Source organism: Battus philenor, unplaced genomic scaffold, assembly GCF_028537555.1.
Source record: "Battus philenor isolate CCGP_79_NKW_IND1 unplaced genomic scaffold, ilBatPhil1.0.hap1 SCAF_6, whole genome shotgun sequence".
Classification (NCBI taxonomy): Eukaryota; Metazoa; Arthropoda; class Insecta; order Lepidoptera; family Papilionidae; genus Battus; species Battus philenor.
In genome coordinates this window covers 13,601,839-13,622,467 of record NW_027181726.1, presented here as the reverse complement: position 1 = coordinate 13,622,467, position 20,629 = coordinate 13,601,839, and the positions used below count along the sequence as shown (strand labels likewise).

Here is a 20,629-nt window from a genome sequence, read left to right as displayed (position 1 = left end):
AAATAAGTCTTAATATAATATAACTTTTAAATTATCTTTATTTAATCTCTATTGACAAAAATAATAAACAATCTGAAAATAAAAATGCTGACTTTTAGGATTATTGTTTAGTTCTAAATGTTGTTTGAAATGTTCAATATTTTTTGGATGTCTTCATAGATAAGACGAGAAAAATATGTCGAGATAACTAAGATATTGATCATTGTTAGATTGAATAAAGGTATTTTAAAAGCGGAGCAGTATTTGTAACTCGTTGGTTCTGTGTCTACCGATATAAAAAGCACCAATAAATAAAAAATGAATATACCTAAAGTTTTAAAGTCTGTAAGATACACTTTAGCTGGCGTAAATAGTTTATACATGGTATGGAAAACATTTATTACTTTTAATAAAAATTATATTTAAAGTAAATTAATAAAGTAAATAAAAATATATTTAAAGTAAAAACAAGACTATTTTTGACAGTTAATAACACAAGTTATGACTTCTAAAACTAAATATAATTAAAATGGTCTAGGCTGTTATTTTTGAAATAGTAAAATCATACTTTTTTAATTTATTTTAGAGAAACATTATAAAAAAATCGTTCTATCATCAAAATGTGACGTTTTATGATAAAAAATCCTCGATTTTTTATTTTATCGAACTATATAACTAATTTCATTTTTAAGTTTTTCACTTAAAGATTCTGTACTAATATTTTATAACTACACATTTTTTTTAGATTACAGGCCTTCTTCTTCTAATCATTGGAATATTAGCCATTGTCGAGTATACATACTACGAAGATTTGATAACGAAACGGTTCTTTACGTTGCCCGGATTCGTAATAGCGACCGGCGTGATCATTTTACTCACATCTGTCTTAGGATTTTATGGTGCTTTATCTGAAAACTTCTATGTTATAGCTGCGGTTAGTATCAATATGTTATCATTTACATTCAGTATCAGTCATTGGTTATGGAATTTACTTAGATAATTGTAGATTGTGTTATTTTTGAATTATGTTAAAATCGAATCGAAATGCTAAATTCGTTTCGAATTACAGTGACGGTGCAGGTTCCTACTTCGTATCAGTTTAACCCAGTCAAGAAACAAACAAATTTTAAAGAATTGCCAAGAACAGTAAAATCAATGTTTAATTTTTAACGTTTAAATTCAAAGTTTTAAATGAGTTCATTGTGGCATGCAAAAATTTAAAATTTTGTAAAATGAGCTATGTTATTAAGGATTTTGGCCACCTCTGCATATGATAAGACGTTTTCTTCAAAATATTTACCTTCATCTTTGACAGTAGTGCTATAATGTTAATGTATTTAATTCGCACAGTATGCCTTGATATCGATCCTAAGACTACCGATCGTAAGTTACAGTCTTTAATAGCAAGGTTACCATTATTATATATTAAACTTAACTGTTAAACAATGATTAACGCTTAGCCTGATTTCAGTACGTTGCACTTTTGTTGACTACTCTGGTTTTTGAGATATCAATGACTATAGTAGCATTCGGATTGGAAAAAGACGCCGTCACCGAAATACGATCACCAATGATCCGCAGTCTCCAACTTTATGAGTCAAGAATTGATATCGCCAAGTTATGGGATGATTTACAAATGGAGGTAAAATATTTATTAAATAAATATGTTTATTTGAAACATCTGAATATTTAGTAACTGTCGTAACTGGAGACGCTCGGCATTTCTCAATGAGATCAAATCAGAAATTAGGAGATAGAGACCGATAATCTTAGTGCTCAGAAAACGCTAAATGCAGACCGCTTCCGACCAGTACTATTACAAATCTATGAGAAAGGTATGCCTCGCAGCAGATGTCCTATATAAAAATTTTTACCACTTGTACTTTGCGCATGTCATAGTATAGACTTTTTTTTAATAATTAAATGCCAATTTTTATAATGTTTATTGTACATAATTAATCATGCCATAAAACGTCATTAAAAATGAGCTGTCAACGGTTATGTAAATTAGTTGTTACAATTAGGTCATAGATGGCGCTTTTATAAAATTTTAAACATATCTTATTTTTGGTTATAAATTATTCGCTGCGTTCTATTTTAAACGAGATACTTATTATGATGCAATGGTTTATATTTACATTTATTTATATAATTATAAATTTATACTAAAATTAAGATGTCAGTGCCGCCGATATAAATTCGATATTAATTTTACAGTATGGGCTATTTAAAACTCAAAAACTAGAGATTACCTGGGAGATGTTATTGAAGAAATTGGTATCCTAACGGTTGCTTCGCATTTCACTTTTAATGATATATTATTTATGAGCTTTAATTTAAAATCTTGTGGTTAAAATAATGGCAGACACATAACAACAATACAAAAAATAAAAATAAACCCTTAACGCTTAAATTTCGTGGTCAAAACGTTAACATTTTTCATACGTTCGAATGTACAAATATATAATAATTTTACAAGATATCTTAGACTTTCCGTTTCATAGGTTTAAATTTTTTTAAATAAAATAAATCTTATAATATCATTGAAGAGTTTTTAGTTTATCGAATATTTCTCATATTGCACTCATGAAAATTCTTAAAGTTTATTTGAAAGAACAACTGTTTATTTTCTGGTCGGCTCTTCGCAGCAGATTAAAGTTCCGATTCGTTGTTAATTAATTGCATATAATGTTAAAATAATCGTCGATTCAAGCGCACAGAAATGTCTGCTTTAATTCCGATATTTTGAATCTATATTTTAATAAAATAATCTTAAGTAGCTTTAAAATGGAACTAAATTTGTGACGTTATTATAATATATAGGTATTTTAAGAATGACAGAATATTTAGCTAACATTTAATTCAGTGTAATAAAGACAAAACTTTTCGTTTAAAATTTTTGCCTCGGCACCTTTCTTTAGTAAATATGAGCATTAAAATAGAAAACCAATTAGTATCGTATTACTAATCAGGAATCATGTTAAACAACCGTTGACGTCATTAACACGATAGATCATATAACATAACATAACAAGTAAAAGTTTGAGGTTATTTTTTGGTTAATTTTAAAATATGATTTGATTGGCCTTAACTAGAAATCATCTCTAGTTTCCATAATAGATTAAAGCTCATTCATATGAATAAAATGCCCCAATTCCAAAACATATCTAATAGCGCAAAAGCAGAAGATTTATGACTTATATTTATGTTACATTATTATTTTAGTTAAACAGATTATTTTATTTATTAAATCAATTATCTTTTATCTTAACGTTTGCAAATCTAGTGATCAACAATAATGAATTGAATTGAATTTTCTAAAATCTTTGCTAAATATACAGTATAATTTGATAATGTCAAAATATGGAACGATCGCTTAATGGATTTGTCCATCTAGGGTATCTTAAAATTGGAACTCTAAAGGTTTATCGATAGGCGTAATTGCCTCATAATTTAATAAAATAACTAATGTAATGCCCCATTCTGAATTTTAATTTGGCCAAATATCTTAGGTTCTGAAAAGAGATCTGGGAGAAGCCTTTTTCAGAGACTACCCGTTTCTGACCATTTTCTAGTACACGATCAATTTACTGTAAAACGTATTTTGTATTTGTAATGAGTAGTGAAATGACTTTGTTGCTTATAGAAGGTATATAGTCACTTTTTAGTGTTGTTTTTTGTAATGATGTGATCATTATATTTTTACCGATTATCCTATTTCTAATGTATTCAGTTCAAATGTTGTGGTGTCGCTGGTCGTAACGACTGGGTATCGAACCGCATACCGGTCAGTTGCTGTCACATCGATTACGGAACGATATCGCCATTCGTGTGCACCACAGCGAACGCATACACCGCGGGCTGCGCAGGCGCTCTCGGCGAATGGTTGAGTTACTACGCATACGTTATTGGTGTCATTGCGGCAACGGTTACATGTTTACAGGTACAGTAGTAGTACATTAAAAAATTGTTTTTTTTTGTTGCAATTGTGACACAAGCTTCTTCTTATTGATATGAACAATAATTTAAAGCTCAGGACAGATTGGTAGGTACGTATCTTTTTTTATATGACGTTTTCCATCATCATTTGTAAGCAGAGATGATGTGAAATTATTCGCACGAATTATGTGTCCATATTAGAAATGTAAGGAAGAGGCATATGCCAAACGGTGGACATCCTACCAATGTAATGAGGATGATGATAATGGACTAGAAATCGTATGATCTACTTTTGTAAATCACAATTTATAATCACTGATCTATTCTGACGCGGTGCTATCACACAAGGAAGAATTAAAATTGTTAAGGAGATGTAAAACAGAAGGAATGGATTTACTTTTTTATACCGCAAGTAACTTATACTTGCATGTTATTTCACTTTTATGTCGCTTATAGAAGGAAATAATTAATGTAACATATTACAGTGATCAAGACCAGTGTTGGCCCCGCGGTAGAGAACTGGCACTAGCGATCGTAGGTCGCGGGTTCGAATTTGGAGATATAACCTTTTTTCCCTGGTCAAGTCATAACTTAAGAACAACTTTACCAATTTCGTTCATCTTTTTGTTTGGCAGAAACCTAAAAGATTAGATATATAAAGACTATAGAAAGTTTGCGCGTTCCATAATTCGCTGTGAACTTTGCGAATTTGGCATGTCACGCATTGTGAAATTACATAGCAAATTTATATGGTCAGTTAGTATTTATCGATCACTAAATTTATTTATTTACCATTTATTCATTTATGTGTATACAGATTGTTTTATGCTTTGTTTAATTGTTTTCTCAATACTAAGCTATTGTCTTTTCCAAAAAAAGTAGCTATCTGGTATAATTTTTCTTAATATAATTTTTTGGATATTCACTACAAACCATAGTTGTATCTGCAACTCGTGCGTATTGCGTGTGAAAAACCTTTTCGTTATTGTTTAAATATACAAAATGATTAAATAAAATATTTTTTTTATAGGTATTACTCACTGCATTATCTGGTTGGTTGGCGTGGCGATCGAAATACGAAGAAGTCGAATTGGAATCTTAGAGTTAGAACATGAGTTATTATTACTTTAATATTTACTTGAAGAAAAATACGTGACAAACAAAGGATTTATTAAAAATCTTCGATAAATCTTCTTTTAAATAATATTTCAATTAAAAGGTGGTTTAATAATTTAATAAAAGTTGATTGATTTTATTTACTTTAAATGTCATTGAAAAATGGTAATGAACAAATTTATTTGTAGAAATGTTATTTTTAAAGTTACAGAATAATAATATTTTAGTATTACTTAGTGGCCTGTAAATTGTTGCTATATTCAAATAAAGTTTAAAACATTATATGCTTTTTATTTATTTTGGTAAAGAGGTTTGAGATTTGACATAAGTTTTTTTTATTCGGCTCCGTTGTTACCCTTATCGAGTTCGGATGCAAAAAAGGATGTCGTGTCTGACGATGAACGAATTAGTTTCAACAAATTTCCAACAATAACCGTTGAAAGAATCGGGTGGACTGATTCAATAAAGCCCCGAGAGAGCTGTACCTGACGGTGTTACTGTTTTAAAGAAATAAAATAAAAATAGTACCCTACTTCAAGTTCTCATAGAAGTAAAATCCACTAAACGATTGGTGAACAACTGTAATCTATGTTATAAGAAATGGCACACCACAATTATTACCATCATTTCGGCCGTTAGGTTATCACCAGATCGTCTGTGCACCTTGTGGTCAGACCTCCTGCGTTGCGCTTGCCGATCCCTGGTCTCCACTCTCCAAGTTTCTTAAGACCTCAGCGGCTATCTATTCTGCACGCTATTGGGCCTGTCCGCTGCCATTTCTCCAATCTTCTTATTCCTGATTTGATATAGAGGAGAAATTCAAAACATAGCTCTCTACACAAATGTTGCAGAGCGATAATTGAAGACGTAATTTATAGGAATAAAGGTGAAAATAGTACAGGTCGAAATCAAAGGAACAGGAAAAAAAACAGTAATGTGAAATAAATAAAGCTAAAATAAACAAATCAGAAACTTAAGCAATTACGCAAAAATTGTTTAATTATGAAAGTAAATAAGTATTCTAATGAATTATATATTTAATATAAATAAGATTGTTATGCCATGTCTTATAAATTGTAGGGACCATTAAATAAAACAGCTTTCGCCATGGTTCGTTGAGTGTTTCATGCCATTAAATCAATAGTTAACTAACTACAGAGCGAGCCGGTAGTATAAGTGGTGTGGATGTACTTTGTCGTCTTATTTGCATTTACTAATTTCATAACCTTCTGAGGCAGAGCACAAATAGCGCTTAAATCATCATGATTCTACAGCAGTATTTTCCAACCTTTTTGTGCCATGGCCTTCCTGAAATTCGTTTGACCCCTTAGTAACATAAATAATTTGTATATTAAAGCGAAAGGGTTAAACTCGTGTTGATACCACATTTGAATTGGTTCTCTTAGCAATCAAATTGCAAGCCCGTGGGCTGTGGGCAACACGTTGGGAAACACTGGTCTATATTATCACAGTGTGTAGTATTTATTGTAGTGCGACAAATCTTGTTTTTAGCTCCTTTCAATATACGTAAGAGCGTACAAAGTAATGCTAATTTTTAATAGTAAGAAATGAAGAATTTTTATATTTTAGAAAATATAGGGGTAAGTTTACATGTAAGATTTTTAAAATAAAAACCTTTTTATAATTGATTTTTCTTACCTGTACCCATACCTTAGATATGAGGAACTAGTCTACAGTCAGTATATGATGTAAGGTTGAATAAGGACAATCGTTACCAGTCTAAATGCGGTAACTAATTGGCGCAATAAAAACTCGCTCGATAACTATTCAAATTAGATCGTTTTGAGCGCTAAAGGAATGTGTGTTTTCTTTTCATTGCCCAACGGTCTTTGGTGTTACTATTCGCGCTATTTTAAACACATTTTTTTTTAAATTTTCGTTGTGACTTCCAGTTTTCCCTGTTTGTTTTGTGAAATATTCATTTCAAAACGCTGTAAGTATTTATCTACGCTTCATATTCTTTATATGTTTCATTTAATAATCATACGATTTCGTTTGAAGTTGATATTCTTTACGCAACGTGTCTATTTTGTGAAACAAACATTTATTGTATCCATAGACAAAATGTCAAACGAAACAAAATATATAAATTATGTAGGTTACATTTATTTTAACATTAATACTCGCTTATTTAATAATAAACTAAAAGTTACCTTTAATTAGAGTAAATAAATACATTATTATGAAAATCCTCAAAATGTCGCTTTAGTTTTTTGTTTGATGTCCAAGTGACATTTCGGTGTACTGTCTGTCGATAAACATACGCCGTCGAAGGATTAGGATATTTAAATATGAGCTGCTCTAATTACATTACAATGTTCTTAATTGTTTATAAATTGGGAAGATCTTAATTAAAATAAATAATTAAATTGATGTTGAACTACAATATAATCAGTGTATTGTCATAGAAATTGATAAATTATACAATAATTTCGTGAAACTGGGTCAGATAAATCTATGATAAAGACGAAAATATAAAAGTAATGACGTAAATAACGATTATATACCATTCATTATTACACGATTATTTACAAATTCGCCATATTTAAAATCATAAATACCAGGCGGCAATTAGTCATCCAAGATAACCAAATATTTTATTTCAGAGTAAAAAAACTATTCACTTAAAACTTAAACTAGAATTTGTGACCTTTCTAGAAAATAATTTGAATTATAAATATAAATTCTTAAGCAACAACAATACATTAAATAAAACTTAAACGATATTGATACAATATAAAGGTAATTTTTATATAAAAGTATGCAAAGAGCGTGATTAAAAAATTTCTGTTTCAAAATGCAATCAATTTCTTTTTTATTTAATGTTTAATGGTTATTTAATGGTTATTAAATTTCTTTTTCGCATTTTATTGGAAAGAGAGGTTAATTTTAAAACTATTTCATTCATTCAGACACTCGCTGCAAGGCATAGGTCTTATTCAAAGTTTTTTTATTTCATCCATATTTAAAATTTAAGGTTTTGTTTTTTTTATTTCATCCATCCAAATTAACTCCCAAAATTATATTCAACTCTAAAAATTTTGTATTAGAGCAGTTTATACTGCACAGTAATAAATTATACGTAAGAAGCTTCATGACATACACACGTATGTCTTGTTAGCTACTGTTTGTTTCTTCCGGGGACATCGAATATTTTCTGTGTCGACAGCCAAATAAGACAACGTAAGGGTTCCAATTTTAAGGACGTGAATTCTTATCTAGATACGAAATAAACAAACTATTTGAACAAACTTTTTTACGTTCTTATCCTTGATATGTAGGATTATTTCTGTTTAGTAATTTCTCTTTATTTATCAGTAGAAATAGTCGTGACTTTGATGATAATGTATAAGGACTCTTATAATTAAAACTCGCTGATAAATACAATAATTATTGTTCAAATTTTAAACATGTTAAAAATATGAATGTAAATTTAATCTTTTTTTTTCAGAGAAACAAGGACATTTAAATGTAACAATTAGTTTTATACGATAATTTCATAATTATTATAAACGAAACATTAAGTGTTATCACATAATAATTCTAACAAAGACATTATTACGTAATAGTAAAAAACAGAAATGAGTTGAGTTTTAATTGTTAAATTTAAAGGTACCATATCGAACCATTTAAGGAGGATCATTTGACGAAAAACATGGTAGTTACAGTGGAAACCACATCGACACACCTGCAGTGCGGAGCGAGATAAATCAGCGTGTTTTCCTTATCAAGATATACAGCGGTGATAAAAATATCCGAACTACAACTGCGATATCAGCTCGTCACGAGGACGTGTCGGCCGCGCGTTGTGCTAATATAAATTAAAAAGATGTGGTCGAAAATCTTCACAACCGTCAAATACACCCTTGTTACAGTGAACTTTCTTTTTTTGGTAAGTGGTAACGTGCCAGTGACGTATTGAATTTTAAAAAAAATCCAGTGATATTCAAAGTGATTTATGTTTCAGATAACAGGTATTGTTATATTATCTGTGGGTAGTTCAGTGCAATCGGCCTACAATGGTTACCATGAATTCCTTTCCGAGCGATTTTTCTCTCTTCCCGCTTTTTGTATCGCAACAGGAGTTATCATTTTCATCATTGCTTTCTTTGGATTCTATGGAGCTTTTATGGAGAACTATTATATGAATATGGCGGTAAGTGGAAATCATTTTTAATTATAGATATTTGCTTATTTTAAGATGCCTTTGACCTTTTTCAGTCAGTTAATATAGAAGTAATAAAATAGTTTGGTTCATTCAAATGAAATATGAAGAGACAGTAGTTAATGTAGGTTACATAAAAGTAAAAACAATTATAAGAATTATATATATATTTTTTTTCATTTTGTAATATAATTTGCAAAACTTAATATGTGAATTTTGAATACGTATGTTAAATATTAAAAAAACTCTAATTTTTTTTTAAATATGACAGGTTCTGTTTAAATTTGAAACAGCGCCATCTAAACAAACAAAACAAAACAGAATCTGTCCGTAACAAATGCGAGGAGTAATTAAAATCGAGTGAGAGATTACGTGATTAATTACTGTTGACTTAAATACTTGCAACTAAAATGATGTAATGACGTAGTACTAGCCGGTGTATTTTGGCAACGTATTGTATTTACTAATTATTCGTCTTGGCAGGTTTCAATATTCTATCAATTTAAAACTAGCGTAATGACCAGTAATATATTTAAAAAAGTTTCAATAGTTTGATTTAAAGTGAATTGTGTATAGTACCAAAATATACCGAATATTAACTTTAAATCAATTGCATAATAAATTTTAAGCTTTAAAAGTGTACAGGTTGATTGGTTTTAGGTGTAAAAGCTTTAAAGGGCTGAATATTTAGCACATTTGTCAGCAAAAACCACTGTATGGTGACTTTAGATCACTGTCATATACCTCACATTAATTTTTCAATTGGAATGTGAAAAACGATTAATTTCTAGTCTGCTGATACAGATAGTAAATAATTATTAATTTTAACATGAAGCTATCCGAATTTTTTAATAATTTTGAAAAGTCGTTCGTTGTAGTTACGTAATTTATTATTACAAGGTGTGCAATATACATTAATTGTCAACATTCTATACACACACTTTCACAACTTTAAAGTTTTTACAACTAAACCAATTATTCTGTAAAGATTACCTTCGGGGTTAACCATATGCTTGCACATGCACAAGCACCTTTAAATACAAATAACCTTACAAAATGCTGTTAACTGTAAAATATTAAGTATAATTAATGGAATTGCAGTAACACATTACAAAAAGCATACGTTTCTAAATTATTAGCGAATATTAAGTAATTTCACTGCCAATATTAACATAGCAAATTATATTATAGTAAAGCATCGGTTGACCGCCTGGACCGGTAAACGTTAGGTGTCGACAGACGACATTTTTTCAAGACGTTTTGGAAAATATTCGAGCAAGGGACACGCTTTTGGGGAAAACAGATAATTTATCCTCATAATATTATTATCCTCTACGAATTTCCTTGACTGGTTTTTGTTTTTTTTACCATCACAAGGGCAAAGGTCAATATTACTGACAAATACTTAAAACATTTTAATTGTTAATTTTTATATACATTAAGTATTATGCTTGAATAATTAAAAAAAATGGTTTTTGCTTTAATATCTAATAATTTAAGATTAGAGTATAACTTTAACGGGAAATCCCTGTTATTGCTTCCGTTTAAAATATTTTTAAAAATCGAATGCATAAAAATAAATTACGTTTATATTTTTGGGCACCAGTGAATATATTTAAAAATCAACTACGTACAATATGAACGCATCAAATATGAATCCTACGATTTAAATGTATTAGTATTAGGTAATAAGTAAAAATACATTAAAAAGGTTATCTGCTACCGGTCGTATATATTTGCTACCACGTGAATTAGCTGTTTATCAGTTAAGACTTTAATTCACCTGTCTATGCGTAACGATCCTGTTAGTTTTTACGTAAGTTTATAGCTAAATACGTCAACCATAAATTCACCCTAAAGACTAAGATATGTAGAACGAAAGACAGTCTACATAACCGATATTGCAAACTGACAAGTTGGAGTAACAGTTGGAAGCAACATGGCGCGCCGAACCGATAGCTGCTGGGCCCTTAAAGTTCTGGACTAAAGACCATAGTTTGGAAAGAGCAGACTAAAACTACCACCCATAAGGTGAGAAGACGACCTAGTTAAGGATGAGGGAACACTGTACGCATGCAGCTTCCAAATGGTCCTGTTAGAAGTCTAAGAAATCTATGTCCAGTTGTACGCGTCCTAGAGTTGAAATGACGGCGATGATTATGACGATAAAAACAGAATGTATTTTAACGACTGTCATTAACATAATTTAACTTCTCTCGTCAAAAATCTCTGATTAAAATATGGAAATATTTATATTAAATACGATTAAAAATATGTTATTAAATATATATAAAACCAGCTATTTAGTTTTCATTAGCGGTTTCGAAACTTAATTGAGTTTATTTCTTGCTTGCCTATTTAATCTGATTCGTTTTTATATTTTGTGTTGATGAACTATAAAGAGTAAAGTAAATAAATATCGATTCAGAATTATTGTACGTCATGAGTAGAGTACTACAAATTATAATCAGATTGAGACTTCCTGTAATGTGCAAATTAAGCTAGGAGCGTTTATAATGCGTCTTGATATTAGGGGGACCGGAAAGTAATGTCGCTTTCTTAAGTTAAATTCACACGATTACATTTTTACAAGTTTTTATTTATACAACAATATATTCACCTTCGTTATCAACAATCTTTTGCCATTTAGTACACAAATTTTCAATGCCGCAGCGGTAGACAGAAACAGAAACTGCATTACTTTCGGTCCCCCCAATATTAGAAGAGTCTACAATAAATTCAAGATATTTCCTATAACTTCTATAGTTTATATAAGCTTTTAAAATTTATTACGTGACCTTTGAGAGATATTATACGAATTATTTGAAAATGTAATATAACTGCAACATTTTTGAATAAAGTCTACGTATCACAGTTTATTATATACAGTTTGTTAATCAAATGTTAGTCATAAGTCTTATCAACTTCTATTGTGCAAGGAAATTCACTTAACAATCGGTTGGATTCGTAACTTATAAATATTACTCTTACTTATTACTTAAATATTACTCACGGAATATTCTTATTAGCATTAAAATAATAAAAGTGGTGTATGTTCATAACGAAATGTTATTTTAAAAACAATTTTTTCTAAAATTAAAAGTCAGAATAGATGTGAAAACATAATTATTTTAGTTGTTATTTACCTTTAAGCTGGTTATCATTCAACATGGCTTTATGGTTTTACATGTAGCTTATAATTTTAAAGTCCCGATATCTTTTTAATAGATAGTAAGAAAATAAGTATAATTAAAATTTATAAAATTTCAGTCTACAAAATGTATGTTTGTCTAGCAAATTTAAATATAAAATGTGTCGGTCCCATATTTAAATTTTAATTTAAAGTAATCTGTTGCTTATAACTCAAAATAAACATATTAATTTGGGTCACGATCAGACGCTTAACATGAAAAAGTATTAGGTTACCCGGAAAGTTCGTGCCATTTTTTTTTTATTTTTAAATTTTTTGTTGGCAAATCGAGAGCATTATAGCCATTTAATTCTTTTTTTGAGCAAAAATGCAACATAATATTTAACAAATAATGTTTGGAAAGTATTATGCAAATGGGCGAGTGAGATGAGCATGCTTGCTTGTGCGAGTGAGGCGACAAACAATACCTACGTGACGTCTTCTCCTTAATTTCTACGTAAAAAAAAAAAATTAAAAAGTAACCTTGTCAAAAATGCATTCGATTGTCCTATAGTATTTTTTTAAATAAATATTTAGATTCAGTCCTGCCAGTGTTCCATGTTCAAAATTTTAAAAACTAAGTAATAAAATTTAACATCTTTTTTCAGTTTGCGGGGTCAATGGTCTTGATGTTCATCTTTCAACTGTCAGGATGCATTGCCGGTTATGTTCTAAAAGGAAACACTGTGGCGTTGGTGCAGCAATCATTGATGGGCACGATGGAATTGTATGGCGCCAATAAAAATTTCGAAGTCACTAAGCTGTGGGATGAAGTCCAGGAAGATGTAAGTATAACTGTGCCCTAGAGATTAGTTAGTTTAAAAAGGTTTAGACTAAATTCGTTTTGTGCTCCGGTAAAGCAAACATCATTTGTCAATGACAAGAAAAAAAGACATTGATAAAGTAGTTCTTTACTTAAAGAATTACGTGCTTATGGTATGAAGATAATTTTTTCCATGAACATTTTCAAAGTCATCTATATGGCTATTATTAAAAAGATACATATTTTGAAGTTCTCTTTCGTTTGCGTTTCACGAATAAAACTTTGTAAGACGACTGCTTACGGTATTTCGTGTATATTGTGAAGCAGTAACTATATACGCAGTAGCTATACAGTAAGTTTGTGTTGCCTGGCTGTTTTAACACGAGACGTTCGCGGTACACCGGCATATAGTATAGCTGGATTGACGATCCTCCGAGTGCGATGCGACTCTTCCTTTCCATTAAAAAAATCGTTACTTATACATCCGTTTTCAGCACCAAAATAATCTAAGACGCTTATCTTCAGCAAGATCTGGTATAAAAACAATAAAATTTCTCCTAACATTTTAAAAAATATACCGTATCGATCTTTATCGAAATATCTTTAGGGACACCATTAAGTAATATTGATATAATAGCAAACCGTATCAATCATATTTTATAATAATAACAATTATACAGAGGGATTGGATATTGGTGCAAAAGCTTCAAAGAAGTCATTGTATGGCTCACTTGCAGTCAATTAATGTTCAAACCACCACATTGAAATCAATAGTTTTAAAAATAATAAATAACATTGTGATAATACAGGAAAAAGCGTCTTCAAAATTTGAACTACTGCATGTTAAATATTAATCTATATTTGTTCTGTAGACATTACTGCTAGAAGTTATTAGCCATTATCGTGTTAAAAAAAGTTATGGTTACATGTTTCAGAGTGATCACTTCGTATACGAGATGATTGGAAATAGGTGTAGAAGCTTTAATATAGCTTTTTGTTAGCAAATGAGCTATACATTCTCCCCCTAAAAGCTTTTACATCTATATGCAATCACCCCGTATATTACAAATATTCGTCTAGTACAGAGTTCCCCAAACTTTTTTGTGTCGTAGACCCCTTGCCATGTTTTTCCGTTTTGGGTAGACCCCCTACTTACCTAATATTGATTTCCTGTAGATTTCTAAGTGTAGTGAAGTTTAGTGTTAAAAATTTAAAGTAAAAACACATGTTAATTTATACATTTATTAATTGAATTTAAATTGAAACTACTCAAAATAAAATTTTGTATCTGTTATGTAAAATATACGTAACATTAAAGAAACATAAAATAAACTATAAATAAAATAATATAAGCAATATTAATATAATAAGTCAATATTTTTAGTGAAAAGGATGAACCTGATGCTTTTATAATAAATTATCAACATTTGCCCCCTTGCAGGTTGTCATAGACCCCTAGGGGTCGATATAGACCACTTTGGGAATCACTGGTCTAGTACATAAGCAATTTATATTTCCGCAGTTCTCGTGTTGCGGTGTAGTGAATGCCAGCGATTGGTTGGTCCCATTGGACACCGTGCAGACTCAGGGATTGCCAGTTAGCTGCTGCGACCAAATATACGGCACGGTTCAGACCTTCACTTGCAATGTCACGCTTGCCTACAGCACCGGCTGCACTGAGGCATTTGGTGCTTGGGTCCAGTCACATGCTGCGGCGATCGGTATTACTGGAATCTTCATGGTCTTGTTGCAGGTGTGTATTTTTGTATTCTATGTAGTTCGCAATTCTTTTTAAGTGACGTAACTTGTCAGCATTCCATGGGTTCACCATGTGGGTGTCTGGTCCACCGCGGGCAACGGGCAGAGTACGGTGCTTGTGTGTATCCCATATCCAACAGTGGACGTCATAATACTGAAATGACGAAGATGATAAATTGACCTAAAAATAAAGCAATTGATGTTCCACGGTGGAATAATTTCTGCTTTCACACAGTGTTCTTCCTTTATTTTTCTTTTGTAATTTGTATTTGTTGTGCATAGATAAAACAAATTTGTATGTTGATAGAAAAAAATATAATTTTACGACATAATCTTACCTTTTGAACATGTTCCGAACCGTATATGACTATCATACAGTTTGGGAGATAGTGTATTTTAGATACACAAGTGCACAGTCGAATCTAATAACGAATAGTCCATGTAAAAATCAAGTAAAAATCTTGTTGAGGTAATTTTTTTGCAATATTTTTTTAAATTTGTGTTTAAATCCGACATTTTAGATCTAATGTTATCAATTAATACTTCTAAGATAAATTCAAAAGGCAACAAATACCATTACAAATACAAAGTTATTTAGAAAAAAAACTTCAAGGTAATTTTTTCAGATACGACAGTGTACCCAGGGACAGTCGAGTTTTTCTTTGTCGAGTTAATTATGTTGTATATAATTGAAATGAACGTAGAGAATTCATTTATTGAGAAATTCTAATTATATTCTTTATTTTTATTATATCAAGATTGATTTTGCTATCAACCAACAAACAGTCAATTTACTTTATATTAATAAAAGTTCTTCAAATAAGAGAGAAAATCGTGAAGTATTCACAGGTCAACATCAAAATAAGGTACAAAACATGTACCTAAGTCTATGGAGACACGGCATTACGTAAAAAAAATTATATCGTTGGCAAATAAATAATGTTAAGGAATGGGCAATAAATCATTAATAAACTAACCTAAAACTGTCTGCAACAGCGAATGCTAAAACGACCCAAAACAGACCCTTAAGGTTTCAGATTTACTTAATTGATATTTAATAAGTTGCATCTCAATGTTATTACTATACAGAAACGTGGTCTCTCATTTCTGGCCTTTTTGGCAGGCTTGCAGTCGCTGAAAGAGCTATAGATTTGCAAAGGGCCTCGGAATTTCTTCACGAGTCTAAATTAGGAATGAAGAGATCTGTAGACAAATGATAGTAACTGACATACCCCAGAAAATTATCTGGTCTAAGTAGTAGTGGACAGACCACATAGCAAGCAGAATAGGTCGCTGGTGTTTAAAGGTTCTGCAGGGGAGATAACGGCTTGACAAAGCGATATATAAGACGAATGCAGGCTTTCAACCGGCCTTTTTTTGTATATCAATGGGGAAGGTCTATGTTCAACAATGGACGTCCGTGAAATAATGTTGATAATGACTTGCATATTTTTAAAGAATATTTAAATAAAATATTAATACCGTTTCAGGCGTTGGCGGTGGCAGGAGCTGTTTGGATGGCGAAGATATCGAGACAAGAGCATGCGTTCCCATAATATTAGTTTTTAATATAGAAAAGTGAATTAGGTTATCTAGATATTAAAATTCACATTGTATGTTACCGTTCTAGAGTGTGTCTGTTAATTTATTATTGAAAATTAAGATTAATGTTTTATTACATCAATATCGTATGCCAAATATAATGTTGTTTATCTATATCTTTTCATATTTCATCCATATGCCATGACGAAAATTGTATTTACGTATCATTAATGCGTTTATCAAGTTAAACAAAGAACGTTAATTGCTTTTATCTACGTAACAGATAATTAATTCATGCTCTTGAAGTTTTCTTATTATTGTATCGGTCGTTTAATAAATAGAGAAAGATGTCTGTGGATTTTTAGTCTGTGACGTCAGAATGGAAATTCTCATGGATTGAACTGTCGTATTTTACATATTTTTTAAATCTATGCGGATTCAAGTGCAATCTTATGTAATAATGATAGTCACGTCATCATAGAACTCAAGGACGTCACCTTGTAACATGATTACACTAAGTATACGAACAAATAAAGACGCTATGTCTCTCGGTTTTGTTTGCTACTTTATATTATTAACGCTCTTTAGAAAAAGTAACTATGGAAATGACAGTAATACGGGACGTATATGGACCCAAATAATTAGTTACACTGTTAAATGATACTTATTCATTTATTTATTGAAACTTGTACATCATAGAGGAAAAAAGAAACAATTCATATGGTACAGGAGGCGGTCTCATCGCTCGAGGCGATCTCTATCAGACAACCTTTTTATGGAGATGAGAGACATGAAGGAGATTTAGGCTTTTTTACCTATTTTTTAATTCAGGGGATTAAAAGAGTTGAATGTAAATCTCATTTGCTGTCAAATAACGCACGGCACACTACAAAAAATCAATGTTTTCAGAAATAATAAATAAGTAATGACAAAATAGTGAGAAATCGTTTTTAAAATCCGAATCATTACATATTCAATTACTTAATATTTCTATCTGTCCCCGAGGACTTGGTACTGCCAAAAGTTTTTACCCCGTCGCATTCCAATAGAAAAATAAATTAATGTAACATATTTAAGAATTATCATATTATACAGATGTTCGAAAGAAGGTGTAAAACTTCATATACCTTTAAAGATTTTATATCCATAATCGATCAACCTGTATAATAATGGTAACTTAATTAGAATCTTTACATAAATTTCTGTTATTTTATTTAAATATTTTATAAAATTAGATTTTGTATTTGAGCTGTATCGTATAAAGCAGATTTAAAAAATAACTAATAATTGTCATTTAATTTATAATATTCAAAATGTTATTAATATTTTGATCAATTTTATATAACAGAGGAATATTTTTTTTCCAAAAAATGTAAATTAAAGGTGGATTTTAAGTCGGACATCTATCCTAATTTATCAGATGAAAAAAATTATATTCTACTAAAACAATTTATAGTAATGTTTATAATTTATGGAAGGATAATTAAAAGTGAATTTAAAACTATGAAAAATATTTGAACGACTTTTCTAGAAAATGTTTTATAGATTACAAATAGTCGCTCATGGTTCGACACACCCCTTATCGATAAAATGTTAAGATAAAATTGGTATTTGTATTATTTCGATACACTTGATCTCTGATTGATTACGGAAACATAATCCAACTGAAATAAAAATTTTAATTCTTCTGTTATGGCTACATACTTTTGAAAATTATGTTCTTTCTAAAACAACGTAATAATACACATTTAGAGCAGTCTGGAATTTTCTAAAATAAAAGAAAGAAGAGACTTGATGATCTGTATATTGTAGTTGTATATGATCGTTTCTTAATTGACTTAATTTTTTTTACTATATTAACATTACGTTACTTTTGATTTTTAGATGAGATGAACAATATATTAATTGACAACAAATGAGCTATATATTCACCACTTTAAAGCGTTTACATCTTTAACTAATGGTACTCTGTATTATACTAAATTCTTTTTAGCAATATACGGTTAGTTATTTTTATTTGAAATATCGGTATTTAGGTTAAAAGGGCCGTCCAATGACTTAAGATTTTGACAGTAAACGCGATGTATACGAGACATATTTATTATTAGAGTTGTTGTCATCTCTTACCATCAGGCAAGAAAGTCCTTGCCCGCTTTACTTAATCATACAGTACAGAAAATGTTTGGTGTAATTGTCAGTGAAGCGCTGGTATATAATAAATAAAAAATCTACATTTGAAAATGGAAGTAAGAACAATGAAAGAAAATTAACAAGAAAAACATGGATGTTCGGTTATAGGCGTAAATGCTTGAAAAGGGCTCATTTGCTATCAATAATTGTAAGGTACATTCTGTCCAAAAACTGATGGTTTCAAAAATACTAAATAACGTAACGATAATACAGTATTAGAGACACTCAGTACCGATATATTGACGTTATATTCAGAAGTACAATAAATACTGTAGTCTCAATAGACTACATTTTCACACACTGCTATCTTTTTTAAAATTACCTTAATTCAATAATCATTCGCTAAAGTACCCTCACATTATCATCTTTTGAAAATAGGAGAAAAAAAACCGATTCTATTTTTAAACTTAAAAGAAAATAGTGTAGTCGATTGTTGCGATTCCTTTGGATTTATATCTTGATGCACGAGCTCAAAGGTAAAGTAGTATCAAGATACAAATTAAGATATACAGATCAGAAAAGCATTCATGCATTCTTGATATTATTATGTTAATAATAACAACCTCATTGTAGTTAGTTACATTGCAACAATCTCAAAAATCAATACTCTTGAATGCTGCACGTGTTTCCTTCGTTGAAGATAAGCTGCTATAATCCGCTTTTAAAACTGACTGGACGTTGGCACAAATTAACAATAATATGTCGCTAAGTTTTTATCAACGAGACGTTGCTATTTTTTTATTACATAATATTACAAGCAGTGGTATCCCAGCCGTAGATGACTAAAACTTGCGATCGTAGGTCTTGGGATCGATTGCCGGGATACAAGTTTAAATAATTCATATTTTGTGCATTAATGACTGTCCACAAACAAGTTTCCAGCGGACGGGCAGCAGCTTCCACTACTAAGCATGGCGATGATATATCCTCCTATCTATACTATAACGACTATATCTATGGATTAAAACAACGACTGATTTTTATACTCTATACTTAAAATCTTGTAAAACAAAATCATACATGATATCACGTTTGCTGTAATTATTAGGAGGACCGAAAAGTAACGTCGTTTTCTTAAGTTATATTCACACGTTTATTCACATATTCCTAACAAGTTTTTATTTCTAATCAACAAAATATTCAACTTTCTTATCAACAACTTTTTGCCATATACTATACAAAATTTTCAATGCCGGAGCGGTAAAAATCAATCGTTTTTCTGTGAAATATGTCGACAGAAAAGACATTACTTTCCGGTCCCCCTAATATTTTGGGATTTAAACATCCGTTGTATACGATTTGGTCATGAAAATAATATGTAAAGACCAGAGACAAGGCTTCCGAGGAAGCCTCAAAGTTCTGATAACTACAATCAGATCTAAGACATATAAGCGCCCTCTGCACCCAGCTGCCTTAAATACGCGAAATCTGTAAATTCCAGCAAGAGAACACATATCTGTTACCACTAAACATGTTGAGACATGTTCAGGTGTTGAGACATGTTATCAATTCATAATAAAATTTATATCATCAGGTTATTACTCGCCCGATAAACTTTAAAAAAATCTTTTAAGCATACATGCCCTAGCTGTCAATATGTCATCACTTCTTTAGGCTGGTGAGGAAGATACATCACCAGTTAGACTAGTAAAATCATTGCAAAAGACCTTTCTATATTCATAACATTTAATTAGTGTAGTTAGAAGTTTAATAATATTTGCGTATCAAATAAATATTATTTGAAGTTTATTCTGTGAACTTCATCGGATGCTTTTGATTTTATAATATAAAGATTTTATTTAAAGGCAAGAAGTAAAGGCAGTCGATGTAGATCAGAGGCTCACAGAATTTTTTTTTAACAGAGCAATTTCAAAATTTAGTTTGTACCGGTGGACCTCCTGCAGCTAAATTGTTATCATACTCCCGAAACTAGACAAAAAATGTGTAGATTAGATCTAACTACATA

At 30.5% G+C, this 20,629-nt stretch overlaps 2 protein-coding genes across 2 annotated transcripts; both read left to right on the top strand.

Annotated features, from left to right (window-relative positions):
• The first annotated feature begins 244 nt into the window (after positions 1 to 244).
• On the top strand, positions 245 to 5,267 carry LOC137930609 (leukocyte surface antigen CD53-like). Its single transcript, XM_068773906.1, has 5 exons — positions 245 to 363; positions 725 to 913; positions 1,451 to 1,621; positions 3,713 to 3,922; positions 4,949 to 5,267. The coding sequence occupies exons 1-5, from the start codon at positions 298 to 300 to the stop codon at positions 5,018 to 5,020; spliced, it is 708 nt and encodes a 235-aa protein (XP_068630007.1). The 5' UTR covers positions 245 to 297; the 3' UTR covers positions 5,021 to 5,267.
• Positions 5,268 to 8,671: 3,404 nt separating this feature from the next.
• On the top strand, positions 8,672 to 17,098 carry LOC137930509 (tetraspanin-4-like). Its single transcript, XM_068773784.1, has 5 exons — positions 8,672 to 8,947; positions 9,023 to 9,211; positions 13,019 to 13,195; positions 14,696 to 14,926; positions 16,422 to 17,098. Exons 1-5 carry the CDS (start codon positions 8,885 to 8,887, stop codon positions 16,485 to 16,487), a joined length of 726 nt encoding a protein of 241 aa, XP_068629885.1. The 5' UTR covers positions 8,672 to 8,884; the 3' UTR covers positions 16,488 to 17,098.
• The last annotated feature ends 3,531 nt before the right edge of the window (positions 17,099 to 20,629 follow it).

Coding starts and splice junctions, on each gene's coding strand:
- LOC137930509 (XM_068773784.1), top strand. CDS start 8,885: ATGTGGTCGAAAATCTTCACAACCGTCAAATACACCCTTGTTACAGTG. Junction 8,948..9,022: donor CAGTGAACTTTCTTTTTTTG/GTAAGTGGTAAC, acceptor TTTATGTTTCAG/ATAACAGGTATTGTTATATT. Junction 14,927..16,421: donor TCTTCATGGTCTTGTTGCAG/GTGTGTATTTTT, acceptor ATACCGTTTCAG/GCGTTGGCGGTGGCAGGAGC.
- LOC137930609 (XM_068773906.1), top strand. CDS start 298: ATGAATATACCTAAAGTTTTAAAGTCTGTAAGATACACTTTAGCTGGC. Junction 914..1,450: donor ACTTCTATGTTATAGCTGCG/GTTAGTATCAAT, acceptor GCCTGATTTCAG/TACGTTGCACTTTTGTTGAC. Junction 3,923..4,948: donor CAACGGTTACATGTTTACAG/GTACAGTAGTAG, acceptor TTTTTTTTATAG/GTATTACTCACTGCATTATC.